General features: G+C 53.4%; 1 protein-coding gene across 1 annotated transcript in view; it reads right to left on the bottom strand.

Moving 5' to 3' along the window:
• Nucleotides 1–403: 403 nt before the first annotated feature.
• KCNK3 (potassium two pore domain channel subfamily K member 3) overlaps nucleotides 404–13,371 on the bottom strand; it is a 41,623-nt gene continuing 28,655 nt past the window's right edge. Inside the window, exon 2 of the mRNA XM_004377594.1 lies at nucleotides 404–1,323. Coding sequence (XP_004377651.1) covers nucleotides 404–1,323 — 920 coding nt within the window. The remainder of the gene's footprint in view (nucleotides 1,324–13,371) is intronic.

The raw sequence follows: 13,371 nt of genomic DNA, 5'->3' as shown, positions 1-13,371 counted from the left end.
ATAAATAGAGATGCAAATGTACACGGAACACGAAGACCCCCTCAGGAGGTGGGGGCCTGGGGACCAGCAGGGCCTCTGAGGACTGGGGAGCTCCTTAGATTTCCGAAGGGATCGGGGAGGCTCCCAGCTTGTCTTCCTGCCCCCTGGCCCCCCAAGTTTCACATTTCTCAGAATTCGCAGGGCACGGATGGGGGCTCCCGGGCTCCTGCCGGCTGGGCTGGTGCGAGCAGGCACAGTCGGAGATGGAGGGGGGAGGGTGGTGAGGGGTGTAGGAGGCGCCCCACGGGGCCGAAGGCTGCTTGGCGGCCTCTTGGAGGACCCCTGCTGCTGCTCTGGATAGGAGCCTCCCGCCCGGCCAGGCCCGGCCCGGCAGCACTCCCAGTGCGCCAGGCCCGCGGAGCGGTCACACGGAGCTCCTGCGCTTCATGAGGCCGCGGAAGGTGGACAGGCTGTGCAAGCCCGTAGACACGGAGCTGATGGCGGAGCGCGGCGCCGCGCTGCAGAGGCAGCGGTGCGAGGGAGTGTCACTGTAGCGACCGCCCCCTCCCGGCGACGAGTGGCTCTGCTCGACGCAGGTGTCGGACGTGGAGAGGTCCCGCGGGATGATCATGGGGATGGAGTACTGCAGCTTCTCGCGGCTCTTGTACCACAGGCACGAGCACATGGACTGGAAGTGCAGCACCTCGGCGTACACGTTGCGGAAGCCACCGCCGCCGGCCACCGCGGTGGACGAGGCTGTGTCGGTGGTGTGCGCGCTGCCCCCAGCGCCACCGCCGCAGCCCGCGCTGCTGCCGCCTGCCTGCCCGTTGCGCGTGAGCAGCGCGCGGTGCTCGGCGTCGCGCTTCTCGTCCTCAGCGTTCATGGTCATGAAGCGCAGCACCACGAGGTTGAGGAAGGCTCCAATGACCGTGAGGCCCGTGAGGATGTAGACGAAGCTGAAGGCCACGTACTGCGGCTGCGTCTGCAGCGCCTGGTCCTTCTGCAGCGCCACGTAGTCGCCGAAGCCGATGGTGGTGAGTGTGATGAAGCAGTAGTAGTAAGCCTGGAAGAAGGTCCAGTGCTCGTAGTAGGAGAAGGCGGCGGCGCCGATGCAGAGCGTGCTAATGCACGAGAAGAAGCCGATGAGCACCATGTTGGCCATGGACACATCGGCGCGCCGCATGCCCAGACCCTTCTTGGCGCGGTGTAGCAGGTACTTCACGAAGGTGTTGATGCGCTCGCCCAGGCTCTGGAACATGACGAGAGTGAGCGGAATGCCCAGCAACGCGTAGAACATGCAGAACACCTTCCCGCCATCAGTGCTGGGAGCTGCGTGGCCGTAGCCTGAGGGAAGTGGGGAAGAGGAGAGAAAGCACATGCTGTTGGACTGCCTTCCAGAAACCCTCTGCCTTTCCCCTCTCTCTCCTCTCCATCACCCCCACCTTGCAGATTCTGGGTCTCTTTCCTTCTAGTCAAAGGGAAGAAAACTAACAGTTAGGGGCGCTCCTTTGTCCCCAAGCAGTGTGCTAGTCCCATTGCTTATGCTTTCTAATTTACTCTTGTGACGACTCCATAAGGTAGGTAGGGAGGAAAGAGGAAGCAGGTTTGGGAGGGTTAAGTGACTTTTCCAAGGTTTGGAAGCAAAGCAGCCTGCCTTTGAACTTATATCTAGAGAAAAAACTGACGCATGGCGCTGTTGGGAACTTTGTCTAGAGGCAGCAGGGATAATGGGAAGGATACTGACGAGTCAGATGGGAGACCTGGGTTCTCGTTCTGTGTCTGTGGGCCTTGGACATATTCTTAGTCCTCTCTGGGTCTCAGTTTCCTTGGCTATAATGGGAGGAGGTTAGACTGAATGGGTTCTGACGTCCTGTTATTCAGTATGGAGGGAGGGAAACTGAGGTATAAATGGCTCCTTGATGATAGTTGGCAACTGGCGGTAGGGTGGGTGGCCCACCAGTGCCGGAGAGGGAGAAAGGAGATGTGCCCCTTGCCCCCACCCCCAGATGTGTGATTAGTGCTCTAGGGCCCTCACCAGCCTGGGGGCCCTGGGCCACCTTCTGTGCCTGGCCCTAAAGTGAAGTCTGTCCTCATGGGGAGGTGATGTTACCCAGGAGCCCTGGGTGTCCTCTGAGGTGTGTTACCATCACCAGCCAGACACTGCCCCCACCCTGAGCCCACACTGAGCCGGGAGCCAGGCAGAGGCAAAGCCTCACTCTGAGGCAGCCATCAAATGGCCTTAAGTCAACAATTCTGCCAGTCGACCTGAAAGGTGAGGGACCTTGGTTGGGAACTCAGAAGCTCTGGCCACAAGTTCTGGCCCTGTCTCTAGTGGCTGTGTGACCTTAAGCAAATTATTCTCCCTCTCTGAGCTTGTTTCCTCATTTGTAAAATGAGGTCTACTGGCCCTGCTTCTTTCACCAAGCTGTTGAGATACTTATTACTTTTATTAATAGAATTATGATAATAAAATAATGCTGGCAGCCGTTCCCATTTTTTCTCCTTTCTAAGCCTTATAAAAACTTAACCAAATGCTTCTTCTTCCATGCAGCCTTCCTGAATTCCTCACAGTTGTAAGTGATCTCTGCCTTATTTGAGTGGGACAGAGAATGTTCAGCTTTTAACTCCAGGGCCAATATTACCACTGCTTCTTCCTCCTCTGTCCCTCCCAGAGCTCCCAAATACATGCGTACAGCTAAACACTGGTTTCAAGATGGGGCACGTCTGGACCTTGTCATGTTCGTCTCTGGCTTCCATCCCTGGCTTCCATCCCCACATGGCCAGCCATGCCCAAGGAGCCCAGAATATGTTTGAAGAGTGAATGGCAGGGCAGAATACCATGTGCTTTGCTGTCAGATCTGAGTTCAAATCCTGACTCTACTATGAATTAGCCTTTTTTTTTTTAACCTCTGTGAGACTTGGTTTCCTCATCTGTAAAATGGGGATAATACATAGCTCCTGCTTTGCAGGGCTTTTGGGAAGAGTAAGTCAGATGATGTGTGTAACGCACTTAGCCTCGAGCCTGGTACATATCAAGTGCTCAATAATGGCTCACTATGATTAACAATGAACAAAGTGCCAGGTTTCCTTCACATTTCCGAGAGGGCATCCAGTCTTGGGAGCAGCACAGTTGCAGTAAAGCTGGCATCTCTGCCAGCCCAGGGCCATCTGAATCTTAAAGCTAAGAGAAGTCTGGGCACAGCTGCTCACGGTGTGTGCAGCTGTGGGGTTGCTCTTGGAACAGGCTCCACTGCCCCTACCACAGTGTGGAGTCGGTGACTCTTCACCCCTTGCCAGGGGCCCGGCAGCTGAGCTGTTGAGCCACCGTGCCTGGGCCATCCATGCCCCAGCAGGGTGAGAACAGATTGTGCCGGCCAGCACGGCTGCGGCAGCCCGGCCACAACTCACCTCGACAGCTGGGCAGGCCCGGAGCCAGAGCTGCTGCTCATCCTGTCCTTCCCTGTTCCCCAGGCTGCACTGCACAGGCGTGGGGGAGGGCATGGCGCTGCGGACCGGGCTGGACAGGGAGTCAGGGTGTGGGCCTGGCCCCCACTTGACCACATGTTGGCTGTGTGACCTGGGGCAAATTCCTTCTCCTCTCTGGACCTCACTTGCCTAGTCTGCTCTTTGGGTTGAACTAGAGCTATCCATCCCCACCCTGGCTGCCTGCCAGAGCTGCTGTTAGGAGTAAAAGAGAGGCTGGACGAGAAAGTACTGCAGAAACTGTGGCTGCTTGACAGCCACACGTGCTGGGATCCTACACGTGAAAGTTGACTGAGAACGCAGTCCTGGGAGGGGGTGATCTCTTGGAGTCAGGCAGCCACCTCCCACCACCAGGGCGAAGGCCCCCCTCTCCACCACCGCTGCCAGCTAGCCCTGTGGTCCTTCATAAGCTATGCCTTCTTCTGGGTGCACCATCCCTGCACCTCTTAGGAAAACCCATAGCCAGTCTGCCTGGTGGCCTCACTGCCCACTGCAGGCTGCCTGCCAAACCCCCCCAACTTCAGGGAGCAAAAAGTCAGTGTCTGAGGCCCTTCCCGATCTGATTCCAGCCACCTTCCCAGCCCCTTCTCTTGCTGGACCTCCTCAGCCAGCACACGGGATATCCCACCTTCACCCCCACCCCAGACACTTGTCACCTTCTCCCCGTAGGGTTCTTCTCACTCTGCCCTCCTCCCTTGCTCTGCTGCTCAACCCCTGAGGCCCTCAGCGCCCTCATACTTCCCTGTCTCCCAGCTGGAAGTGACAACTCCTTCCCCTGCCCTCCTGTTGAACTTAGTGACTTTCCAAGCAAGTGACACACTCAGGCTTCACCAAAGACTCTTATCTGGGGCAGACTCTCAACTGCCACCACCACAGTCACTGCAGTGTCCAGGGCAGCCCCAGCCCAGACGTGCTTCACCCCTGGGTCAGATGCCCCCAGAGCCCGCCCCCACTTCCTACCACAGGCTGAGGCTTATAATGATAATCTCTTACCCTTTAATATAGTTTAAACTTAATCCTCAAAAAATTCCTACAACGTCAGTATTATGACTCCATTTTACAGTTAGACTAATGGAGGCAAGAGAGACCGAGTGAGTTGCCCAAGGCTACCCCTCAGTACATTTTTTATAGCAAATAAAGCAACCTCGGTCTTTCTGACTCAGCAGGAGCCAATTTATAACCCCAAGAAGGCAGCCAGGATGGGAAGCTGAAGGCTGGAGAGGAGAGCGTTCCACTTGGAGCCTCATCCTTGGGCACTGCTCTGAGCTGGATGTGGCAGAAGTGACAGCGGCAGCAGGATGCCTGGCGAGACAGGCGCTTCCGGGTCAGCATGCCCCCGCCCCTTCGCCTGTCCTGTTGTCACTGGGTGAAAGGGTGAGGGAGCTGTGAGGACCTGCTGACGTCTGCGCCCAGCTCGGAGGGGTGCCAGCCAGGGTGGAGCCACTCCCAGGGGCCCTGAGACTTCTGGGAAGTAATTGGGAATTTGGCAAGGCCTGCCTGCCTGTCAGAAGGCCCCCTGCCTTCCTGGTCATTGCCTGAATCAAACTTGGGTTTACAAGGAAGAGAGGGGCAAAAAGGTGCCCCCCACCTTCTCCTTGCTGCCCAGTCCTGCTAGTCTATGTCCTTGTGTGCCACTGACACAGAGGCTGTGTTCTCTGGGGCTGATTCTCTGGGGACCTCCTTTCACACATAGTATGCACTGACCAGCCAGACTCATGCCCTGATAATAAGACTCAGCCACTGTCGCTCAGGCCTCCGTAGCTGTCCTGGTCTCTCCTCTACCACCTGCCCTCCCCTGAATCCACCATAGACTTAAAGGCTCCCAGAACCAGAAAGGCCCTTAGCAATCATTTGGCCCAGAATTTACTTTATAATGTAAATGTAAATGAGGAAATGGAGGTCCAGAGAGGGAGAGTGATTTGCTCAAGGGCACACAGCTGGTGAATGGCAGAGCCAGGACTAGAATCCAGGATGCCGGGTTCTGAAACCAATGCTCTGTCCACTGCCCTCTGCCTCTGACTCAGGTGTGACAGAGCTGGGCCTGTTCACTGAGCGGGCCCAGCCACCCCTTGCTTGGGGACAGCTCAATGAGATGGCTCTGGAACCTGGCTGGAGACATAGAATTCACCCCAGGAAGCCCCATGGGAAGAAGAGCACTGTGGTTGGAGGAAAAATGAGGGGTGGGAGGGAACCCCTGGGCCTCAGTTCTTCTCTTTGCCTCCCAGAATCACGAGGAGCTTAGAAACTGGCTGGAGCTCCATCTTCCAGGGAGATGCAAGGAGTTGGAGCCCATATCGCCCTCTTTCGGTTCTTTTTCTCTGAGTGGCCTATTTCCTTCTAGTCAACGCACCACTAGCCACTCTGCGCCATCAGTGATGGCCTTGGCTGGACTGGACTCGGCTGCCTGCTCCCTACAACCCCTCCACTGCCCTCCCATTCCTGCCTGACCTCCTACCCCTGGCCTAGCTGGCCACAAGGCCAGAATGCTGGCCACAGCCTTGGGTGGAGCAAAGAGCATGGGGCTAGGAGGCAGGCAGTCTGGGGTCTGACCTGGCCCTGACCGTGACTAGCTTTGTGCCTAGGGCAAGTCCTTTCTTCTCTCTGGGCCTCAGTTTTCCTCAACTGAGACATGGCAGGACAGGGAAAGATAGGAGGTTCCCACTTTTTTTTATTGCTATGGATGCTTTTTATTATTTTCTCTATTCATCTATCCATTCACAGAGTCTAAATTTTGAAAGATTTTATTTATTAAATATGATGTGTTGATCAGTGCAGTGTAGGTACTGCATAATGCAGGCATTGAATACATAATTGTTAAATTAACAGGTTAATTACTTGGTGAATCCATGATTAATTTATTTTCCCATTAAAATTATTAAGAACACGTCTGCCAGTCAGAACTTCCAGTTAGCATGGAAGACTGATTTTATGAGACTGAATTAAATTATTATTATGTTTTTGAAATGCTGGAAATAGATAGGGGATCTCTGCAGTTTAGTGCAGGCTCTGGAGCCATACAGTTTTGTAACCTTGGCCAAGTTACTTAACTCTCTGTGCCTTAGTTTCCTCATCTGTAAAATGGGAATAATGAGGTACTTACCTCATAAACTTGCTGTGGGGATTTGGTAAGTTAATAGACTTAAAATGCTGAGGACATACAGATCAATAACTACTCATTATTATTATGATTGCTTTGGGAAACCCAAGATGAAATGGTCTCTAAAGCTGGCTTCAGCACCAATGTTCTATGATGTGTTTCCCAAAGTTAATTTCCTGGAACACCATTTCCATGGCTGTTCATGACTGTCGGGTGAGGAGAAAACCAAAAAAAATCAAATCTGTTGCCTTGAGTCGAGTAGAATTGCCCTATAGGGTTTCCGAGGAGTAGCTCATGGATTCAAACTGCCAAACTTTTAGTTAGCAGCCAAGCTCTTAACCACTGTGCCACTTGGTTAAATTAACTTGGGGAAATGCTGAGTTACACAGGATTTGTTGTCGTTTAAGTGCAGGCTTTCTCAGAGCCACACACATGCTAATGTGCAAGGTCAGTTAAAGTTGTCCAGGAGAACAGGCTAAGTTTTCCCACTTGCTTGGCCATCGAACATTTTCTCACAGGGTGCACATTGCTAGACAAATGTTCCTTAGAACACAGTTTGGGAAACACTTTTCTGCAGCATCAAGAGCCTCTGAGGTCCTTCCAGGTCTCTGACTTTGAGATTCTCTCATCTCTCACGTTTGGGTGGCCCAGCCCTCACGTGGATGAGAAACACACAGCCCTTTCCCGTTCCGGGCTGTAACCTGTTTCCCTGTGGACGGCGTTATCTAGCGTAAATATGGCACTGACTAGGCTGATGTTTGCCCTGAGGAAGATGGATGAGGTGACCCATTGCCTGAGGTGCCCAAAGGCTGTGACCTCAGGGGTGATCTGGGCTGCCGCAAAGATGGAAATGGGGAGCGCCTGATCCTAGGGCCCTGCCTGAGCCTGGGACAGGGCAGCCAAGGGGATTGGGGACTAAGAGGCTGGGAGACATGGGCAGCTTCAGGAGACTGGCTGCAAGACACAAATGCTCCCAGAGGGGCCGGCCTCTCCTGCTGGGCCTGCAGAGCGCAGCCAGGCCTGGACCTGAGGGGCACCCGGGAAAGGCCCAGCAGTGACCCTGCGTCCTCAGGGATCTAGGTCAGAAAAGGCGCTGCCCTTGGTGTGGAGCCAGGAGGTGGGACTGAAGCTTCATGGGGGAACCTGATTGGTGTGTTAAAGGAGATGAGGGGAAGGTGGCTGACAGCTGCCCAGGCCCCTGGGAGGGAGAGGGAGGAGCCAGGCCCCTGGGAGGGAGAGGGAGGAGGCCACCGGCTTGGTGGCAATGAGGAGAGAGCAGATCCATCTCATCCATCACCTTTTCTTCCCTGATCCTTCCCAGCGACTGGAGGGGTCTCTCTCTCTGCCTCCTCGCAGCAGCCCCATGTTTGGGCACTTGCTTCACAGAGGGGTCCTGACAGGGTTCTGACTCCTGAAGGGCGAGCAACTCCCCTCAGTGTCCGGCCTGAGGTCTGCTGGGAGCAGCTGCTCAGAAAATGCTGCTAAGCCATCTGAGGAGGCCCTTGCTGTTGAAGCTGAAGTCAGTGGCGGGGAGGTGGGGGGTGGGAAAATTCCCCATAGACTGCCAGCAGGGGGAGGGGAGGTAGCCTTTGGGAGGAGGGGCCTTTGATGACTCATCGCTCCTGCTCTCCCTGTGACCCCCAGGCCCCTTCAAAATGAGGTCGGCTTCAAGGCCCCAGAAGAGGCCCCCCAACTCCCAGCCAGCCTGGCCAATCCCCCAGCCAGGCCTGGGAAACCACCAGGACTACGGAGCTGGGGTGGGGGTGGGGACCAGTGCAGAGAACTGGGTCTGGAGTTTGTCCCCCTCCAGGCCAGAGTGCCTGGAAGCACAGCTCTGAAGCAAGCGCCCTCCCTCCCTCCTCCCTGCCCCTTTCCAAGGCCTCTCTTCCCTTCTTCCCATCTCTTTCAGTTCTTCTCTGCAGTCCCACCAGCTGATCCCATCTTAACCCCTTCCTTCCTCCTGGGCTTTCCACTCGTGGGCCCACTGCTCTCTCCTTTAGCTGTCCCCCACCCATAGGTGCCCCTATCACTCAGATTTGGGGGTCTCTGGTATAGGACAGCCCCCCAATGCTCCCATTCCTCACCACCCCAGGCGCATGTGGCTTTGGGGGGAGCTGAGGGGGAGGGTGCTGGTGTCATGGAAAAATCCCTGCAGCAGCCAAGGTCAGTGTTTGCAGACACAGCCTGGCCTAGAGCCAGGCCTGCCTCCCTGGCCAGCTCCCTCTAGCCCATCGCAGAGGCAGCTTGACTCTGAGGCCCTCGGGGACAACCGGGGGCTGCTTTAGGTGCCTGGGGGCAGGGGCCTCTGGAGCCATCAGACCAGAAGTGTGGAGACTTGTCATTCAGCTTGCCCATTTTATATATGGATAAACAGAGGCCCAGAGAGGGGCAGGGACCAGGCCAAGGTCAATGGAAGAGCTAGGACTGGAACCCAGGGTCCTTGTCCCAGCTCAGTCCTCCTTCTACTGACCCACTCTGCAGAGAGGAGCATCTTAAAGTCTTTTTTGATAGGCCAAGGCGGCTGGGTTAAATGTCCATTAAATCCAGGGCTGACTGGAGGTTGTGTTAGACTTGAGGTTGGTGATGGGGCCTGGGGCAGGAGACCCAGGCGATCAAACCAAGGTCCCTGACCTCAAAACGCTTTCGGTCTGGGAGTGAATCAGATGAAGCATCTCAGTGAAAGCACTTTGAGAACTTCAATGCCGAAAACAAACAAGAGGTTCTTGTTACAAGAATTGTTAACAAAGCCCATGCCCGGCATAGGTGGTAAATGCTTTAGGAGACATATGAGCTGGCAGAAGGAAGGTTGGAGGTGGAGAACTTCCAGCTGGGGTGTCCAGGAGGGGTTCATGGAAGAGGCGGCATTTGTGCTGAGCTCTGAAGGATGGATAGGAAATGAGGGGAAGCAAAGATACAATGCTAGGAAGACACAAGGCATGCTAGGGGCAGAAAAAAACATAGATCTGGGGGGAGGAGGCTGATGGGCGTTCTCACCAATGAGGGTGGGGTGGGGACCAGCCGAAACTTAGAAATGTTCCTACCGGTGACTCTGCAATGTCCCTTCTAAGAAATCTCTCCGCTAGGAAAATAACCAGAGATCGCAACCAAGATTTATGAACAAGAATGTTTATAGCAGTATTTTCATTGTGAAAAATTGTAAACAGTCCAAATGTTCATCAATAGGGTTTGGTTAAACATATTGAGGTATATTTATATTATACGTGGCAGAATATTATGCCGCCATTAAAGTGCTCTTCTTGAGGGATGTTTTAATTACATAGAAACCTACCATATAATATTAAATAAAAGTGGTAGGATATGACACTTTATGTATAGTGGGATCCCACTCTAAATATATAAATATAAAAAATGTATAAACACACACATGCACACATAGAAAAAGAAGCTGGAAGGAAATACACTAAAAAGCTCACAGAGTTGATCTCTGAATAACAGGCCATGATTGACTTTAATTTTCTTTTTATACACCCGGTATTTTCTACGAAAAATCTTACTACTTTTATAAATAGAAAACGATAAATACTAAAAACCTAACAACAACGAAAATTCTTCTGGTTTCCGTGGGGCGGAGTTCACTTGAACAGTGAAGTTTAGTGAGGTGGGCAAGGGCTCAGATCTGAAGAGCTCTGGAATTCAGATCTTAACTGGAAGGCAGCAAGGAGCCACTGACAGCTGCGAGAGGAGGGACACGCTCAGAGAGGCTCTGAGAGCTATTTCTCCCGGCTGGTGGCAGTGGGGGACAGGAGGCAGGGGGTCACTAGGAGACCTCTGCAGGGGTCCAGATGTCAAGGGCTCAGGCCTGAACCAGAGGGAAGCAGAGGATGTGGAGAGGTCAGGAGATGAGAGGGGAGGAGGGTGGAGGGGAGGAGGGTGGATGGGAGCAGAGGGAGAAGGAAGGAGGGGGAGAGAAGAAGGAGGAAGGGAGGTGGAGAGCAAAGGGGAAATGGGAGGAGAGAGTGGGAGGGGAGAGAGGAGAGGGTGAGAAATGAGAGAGAGGAGGAGACGGAGGAGAGAGAGAAGAGCTGAGACAATGTGTGGGACCACATTTGTGGGTTGAAACTGTGAGCTCCAGGAGGGCAGGGATTTTTGTCTCTTCTGTTCACTACTCTATTCCCCACATTGACCAAGGGCTTGGCACATAACTGGCACTTAATAAACGCCTGTTGAGTGGATGGATTAGGATGAGGGGATATTCAAAGATGAGCCTGAGGTCTGGACAGGGTGGGGACAGGGAGGATGGAGAAAGCTGAGGCCCCGGCTGGCCATGTCACATCGCAAGGCTGTAAGAGTTGCTGTCCCGGGTGTTCTGGGAAGGGCACTGACCTGGGGCCTGTGGGCTCTCTGGGCTCTGTTCTAGGCCACTGGGCCAGATGGCCATGGCCCAGGCCTGTCCTTATGACCAGCTGGACCAGGCATTTGTGAGCTCAGAACTTCTAACGGATTGAATCTGGTAGGGTTTTAATTAAATAAATCCACCAGGGACAGCCTGGCATTGAGAAAGGAATTCTGAAGCACACTTTAAAGTGGATTTGGCCATCTCAGCAGATGGCTGGAGATACCAGTGCTGTTGCTCTCAAAGCTGTGTCTGTAACTCTAGCATCTGACTGGCCCAAGTCTTACACATTGACGCCGCCTCCTGGCTTCTCCCATTTTGCCATGGAGGAGAAGCAGGCCCATGTTGGCCTCTCCTTGCCAGACTCCCAAAAGGCGCTGAGCTGCTCCCAGTAAGAAGCCCTGTTGGGTCACGGGGGGCAGCAGTGCCAGGCGAGGTGGGGCTTCTGCTCCATCTTCCCTGATGGCCTAAGTTGAGCCTGCCGAGAGCCTGGCTGCCTGAGACCTCACCTGCTGGCCGTGTTCCAGCGCATGCTTATCTGCAGGGGCTAGGGTGGGTCCCAAAGGGGTGAGGGGCTCAGGAGTTAAACAGCACCCAACTAGGAGTCAGGAGGCATGGCTCCCATCTCAGCTCTGTCACTAGCTTGCTATAGGTCAGGGGCTGGTGAACTTTTTCTGTAAAGGGCCAGATAGTAAATATTTTAGGCTTTACAGGTGGTCTCTTGCAACTACTCGACTCTGCCATCCATCCTTGCAGGAAAGTTGCCGTAGAATGTATGTAAATGAAGGGATGTGGCTGTGTTCCAATATAACTTTATTTACAAAAACAGGTGGTGGGCCAGATTTGGCCCGTGGGCCATAGTTTGCCAACCCTGCTGCAGGGTCTTTGCTAAGGCATGTCACCTCTCTAAATCTCAGTTTTCTTACCTATCAAATGGCAAATTATATTAGAAGGTCCCTAAGGTCTCTTCTTCTCTGACGAGTCATATTTTAGGATTTTATAAATTGCTAGCTTCCCTTGTTCCATGTACCATGCATAGTCCCTGAGGAGACGGGTGAGTTTTGAGCAGGGTCTGGTGTCAAACCTGTATGTGGAATTGGTATCCACGGCTCTTTGGAGGCCTTTCCACATTTCCGGATGTTGCTCATGCTCTTTTTTTAACTTGATGGGCTTCGACTCCTCCATCACAGCCCATCTCAAATGTCACCCTCTCTGTGAAACCTTCTCTGATCCCACCCACCTAAGCAAAGCAGTGCTCCTGGAGCCCTGTGGTCATTACTCACCATCCCACAAACATTCATCCATTCAACCGGCAGACATTTGTGAGTCCTTAATAGGTTTAGGGCTCTACATTATAGAATAATAATAATCAATCGTTGGCTGTATGTCATTTGTTCAGGGCTTTATCATTTATACATTCTATTGTTTGAGCTCGCACAGCAATCCTGTAGAGGAGGTGTTGTTATTATTCCTATTTTACAGATGTGGAAGCTGAGTCTCTGAGAGGCTCAGTATTTTATCTCAGGCCATAAATTCTAGGACCAAACTTGAAATTCAAAGGCAGTTCTTTCCTCTGTGCTTGCCTGCTCCAGGACTCTTCATACTGGGGTTGAAGTCAGAAAATCTGGCTTCTGGTTCTAGCTGTGGTACTGGGTGACTGTAAGCAAGACCCTGTCCCTCTCTGGGCCTTGAGTTCCTCCTCTGGGACGTGGAGGAGCTGGAGGAGGTGTTCTTGAGGCCCTTCAACATTTTAGGGTTCTGTTCCCTTCCCAGACACAGTGCAGAAAGCAGTAGGCCCAGTGGGGGTGGCTGGACAAAAGAACAGTGAGACTGTTGGCTTCCCACAGCAATGGAACTAGGCCTCTGGATGCACATTAGACCCACAGCTGCTGGGGCGTGTGTGTCCCCATTGGCACTGATGAGACGCTATGAAGAGGGTGAGAAGCCCTTGGCTATCCTGGGAGGAGAGGCCAGAGCTGAGCGACTGGAAAGCCCTGCTCTGTATAACATTCTCCCAACTCAAGGGCACGGGCAGCCAGAGCAAACACTTTAGAGATGTAAACTCACCTCATTCCCCACTACCCTTCCAGGCAGCCTCCCAGCACTCAGAGCTACAGTCAGGGAGATGGCTGTGGGTCCCTGCCCGGGTCTCCCAGGGCCAAGACAGGCTCAAGTATTTGGGAAGTTTTGTTGCTCCCCAGGTTCTCCCCACTACCACTGAGTCTCAAGGAGGGATCTGGCAACCCCATCCCCATCTAACCCTAGAGACAGTCTCCTGGGGCCTTGAGTCTTGGCTTCTTCTGTTTTTTGGTCTCATTTGTCTCCTCAGTCTCCCTCTGGACTCTGTGGCTCCTGAGGGCAGAGATGGTGCGTTGTACGTCTCAGTAGCTCCGTGCCTGGCACACAGTAGCTAACAGTAGTGGTAGTGGTATTAGTAGTAGTAGTAAATATAAAGCTC

The sequence above is a fragment of the Trichechus manatus genome, unplaced genomic scaffold, assembly GCF_000243295.1.
Source record: "Trichechus manatus latirostris isolate Lorelei unplaced genomic scaffold, TriManLat1.0 scaffold00052, whole genome shotgun sequence".
Taxonomy (NCBI): domain Eukaryota; kingdom Metazoa; phylum Chordata; class Mammalia; order Sirenia; family Trichechidae; genus Trichechus; species Trichechus manatus.
Note: the sequence above shows the minus strand (reverse complement) of the source record. Positions and strands in the feature narration are given on the sequence as shown.